The 4016-nt window shown below is 41.7% G+C and overlaps 1 protein-coding gene across 1 annotated transcript; it reads left to right on the top strand.

Annotated features, from left to right (window-relative positions):
* Nucleotides 1-603: 603 nt before the first annotated feature.
* On the top strand, nt 604-2037 carry LOC129405016 (uncharacterized; the record flags this gene model as incomplete). Its single annotated transcript, XM_055139980.1, has 2 exons — nt 604-735; nt 1516-2037. Coding segments are annotated over 2 exons (654 nt in total), but the record flags the coding sequence as incomplete, so codon positions are not given.
* Between the last annotated feature and the right edge of the window lie 1979 nt (nt 2038-4016).

Genomic DNA, 4016 nt, shown 5'->3' with positions numbered 1-4016 from the left:
TTTATGTCAGTATAGTTGTTTTTATTTTTAGCCTAGGGAAAGTAAATTGTACTGACTTCTGCTTGGAAAGGAAGGAGAATTTTAAAAAAACTGAGCCAAAAAACAAACAAACAAACAAGAAACACCCCTTGTCATTCAGCTAATCTAGCCTTCCTGAGGCTAAAGGTATCTTTAAACTAAAAGTAAAATGATATTACCATGGTTCAAACTCAAATAATACAATATATGGCATAGAAAAGCCTAAAAGCCTCCATCCCTCTCAGAGAGCCTGGCAAGCTACCGAGAGTACCCCACCCGCATGGCAGAGCCTGGCAAGTTACTTGTGGCATATTGATATACAAAAAAAGTAACAACAATGGGCCTCATTCGCTTAACACCGAAAGAGCCCCCGATATGGCAGCATTCAGAATGATGAGCAAGGAGAGACTGAAAAAATCTCGGGGACGAACTAGACTGCCAAAATGAAGAAGGAATAATTTGACTGTCTATATTCCCAACGCAAGTACGCTGGCATCGGAAGCATCCATCAAGGACCTGATGATGCAAGCGCAGAAAGTCAAGTATGACATCATTGGTCTGACCAAAATGAGAAGGCATTGAACACATTACGCCATTATCGACACTGGAGAAGAACTGTTCCTCAGGACATGCGACAACAGAGGCATTGGTGGCATCGGTGTCCTTGTGAACATGAGCTTTAATTCATTCAAAGCCAAGAGCATTGATTCATTCAAATGCCTAACAACCCAAATCAGATGATTACGCTTAAATAGATATGGCTCACTGCTCACAGTTTCTATCTTTGTCGTCTATGCACCAACATCCAACTACGATGAAGAAGAAATTGAGAAGTTCTACATGAGAACTAGAGAAGTTCCATAAAGAACACAACTTCTACAAGATCATTGTCGGTGATTTCAATGCAAAGATAGGAGCAAGATAGTCACTCGAAGAACTCCACAATGGCACCAATGGCATAGAATGGAACAAACAGGATAAGACAATGTCTGAGTTCATTATGTCGACCAAGACCATCCATGATAACTCACAGTGCCAGAAGGTCAAATCTAAACGTTGGACATGGGAGTCTTCTGGTGAACAGTTCCACAATGAAACTGACCACATCATATTCAATCAAAGTTTTTTTCTGACCGATGTCGCTGTTGTCCCAAAATTCCAAACAGGATTGGACCACCGTCTCCTTCATGCAAAATTCTACTTCTAAGAGCGGGGAGAAAGAACTGCAAAGTTTAAGTTTAAGAAGAGAACTCCCAGAATGACTACCAACGGGGAGTTCTTTGGCACTATTGCCATAATGTGGGAAGAAGCTGTCCTTGACAACAACGACGAGCAATATGACCAACTGGTTCAGCACCTCCATGACTGCGAGATGAATGCTGAGAGTGTGAAATGCACAGATGCCTGTCTTTGGAAACTCTCGAGCTCACTCACCAACATGGTTTGGCATGAGCCTCAGGCAATCACAAGCTAATGTCCGAATTCGCAAAGCTATGCAGAGAAGTGATAAAGGAAAACCTCAAAGAGAGAAGAGCATCAGTGTTGGCCGATGCGGCAGAAGCTGGGAAAAGTATTTGCAATGCTTGCCTGTCCTTCGCCAACTACAAGATGAAGATGACTGCCCTCCGACGTCTTGATGGATCTGTCACATCTTCCAGAAGGGCAATGGAGAGGGTTATTCATGACTTCTACTTGGATCTCTTCAACAGCCACGTCCACCTGCCAACATACCAAATTCCACAGGCTGGATATGTCGTCCCCAATGTCCTCCCTTCTGAAATCCGACAAGTCATTTTGTCAGTAAAGACATGTATAGCACCTGGTCCAGAAAAGGTCAGACCTGAACACCTGAAGAATCTGCTGCTAGTACTCATCAATACAGTGGCTCGGCTCTTCACACGCTACCTGTCTGAATGCAAGGTTCCATCCCAAGAGAAAGCCAGCAGGACCATTCTGTTGTACAAGCAGAGAAACATTCATGACATTGGCAACTATCGCCAAATCTGCCTGTTGTCCATCTTCTACAAGTTGTTCAATTAAGTCATCCTGAATAGAATAGGCAGAACGCTAGACGAAGTATAACCATGCGAGCAAGCTGGGTTCTGAAAAAGATTCAGCACAATTGACAATATCCACCGGGTAACCAAGCTCATTGAAGCTTCGCGAGATTTCAAGATGCCGCTCTGTCTAATGTTCATTGATTTAAAGAAGGCCTTTGATTCTGTTGAGACTGAAGCGGTCATTGAAGCCCTAGCCGAACAGGGCATTCAGTACATCAAGATTCTCCTTGAGCTGTATTAGGGATTCACCACTAGGACCTCACCATTCTATAAGGAAGTGATCATTGACATAAAAAGCGGGGTTTGGCAGGGTGATACCATTTCATGGAAACTCTTTAGTGCCACCCTTTAGAATGTCATGTGATGACTGGAATGGGAAGGAATGGGAGTTAAGATTGACAATTGGCAACTACAACAACTCTGCTTAGCCGATGACATCATTCTCATAACACCAAACATTAACCAAGCAGCAAAATTTTGGCCGACTTTGACCTCGAGTGTAGTCAGACTACAGCTGAATCTCGGGAAAACAATGCTCATGAAAAACAAACTATTCCCTGACATTCCATTTGCTCTCAACAGAATGACATCTTTAAATGCAGCAACAATGTGTACTTGGGTCGAGAACTCAACATGAGGAATGACTTGGTGTCAGAACTGTGCAGGAGGAAGAGAGCAGCGTGAAACACCTTCAAGAGCATTGAAGTAGTTAAGAGGATGAAGAATCTCTGGCTCCCTACACATCTTTTTGACTCCACTATTCTTCCTGCACTAACATATGTCTCAGAGACCTGGGCCCTAAGAAAGTAGGATGAGAACGTTATGCAGATCTCCCAAAATGGAATCGAAAGAGCTATGCTTGGAATATCACGTTTCACTCAAGTGAGAGAAGGAATCCGGAGTTCCGACCTCCATGATGATCAAGAATCAGGGATGCTGTCTCCTTTGCCAAGGCATCAAAAATCACATGGGCCAGACACGTTATGTGATTTAGAGACGACCGCTGGACTAGAGCTGTTACAAATTGGATTCCATAGGACATCAAAAGACCGCGTGGCCATCCACCTACGAGATGGTCAGACTTCTTCATCAAAACCCTGAATGTGAACAGCTTAAGGCTCTTCCTGTTCCTGGATCAAGTGGATATCATTGGAATACATTAGCACTCGACAGGGACAAATGGATAGAGATTTTTAAGTTCTTAGAACTGAGTACTCAAAATTCAATGTGTATTATTTTTAAACTTTTATTTTTAGTTTGTCTCAAGTACCTATTTTCCAGAGCTATTTGATAACTGGTTACTATATTAAGGTTTTTTTTCTCTAAGAGAGTTCCAGTGCCTTTTGGCTATGCCATAGTAGTCCTGGCCACTATATTTGATAGACATTCTAAAGTTTTAGTTGTATTCAAGAAAGTATCCTATGAGGAATGTACTTAAGTGTTTATGCATGTGTGTATATACTTTAATCATAAGTACTGATAATGATAAACACATTCAACAGAATTACTTACAAATTGAATCATCACTAATTAAAAATTGCTCATTAAACATTATGCAGTATTTGATTAAAAGTTGTGGCTATGACGCCCTCAACCCAGATAAGATCCAGAGCTGCTGCTTGTGAAACAGACCCTCTGCTCCTAAAGACTATGATCCAAGAGGTCTTCTAACCCATTTTGGCACCCAGAGCGGCTTCTTACAGAAGTGCACCTAGACTGTGAACTGAACTAAAACATCAGAAATCCAAAACCACACAGCCTGTGCGAGCTCATAGAATCTTCAGTCTCAGCAATGAAAAGAAATTATTAAATAATGCCTTTTCAGCAGGCCTGATTTTTTTGGGAAAATTCCAAACAATAATAGTGAGTTCTCTATTGAAATATTGAATGTATTCAAAGTATAGAGAATAAAATGAAGATCATTAGCTCCTTAGGTGG

The sequence above is a fragment of the Sorex araneus genome, chromosome 5 (genome assembly GCF_027595985.1).
Source record: "Sorex araneus isolate mSorAra2 chromosome 5, mSorAra2.pri, whole genome shotgun sequence".
NCBI lineage: Eukaryota > Metazoa > Chordata > Mammalia > Eulipotyphla > Soricidae > Sorex > Sorex araneus.
Note: the sequence above shows the minus strand (reverse complement) of the source record. Positions and strands in the feature narration are given on the sequence as shown.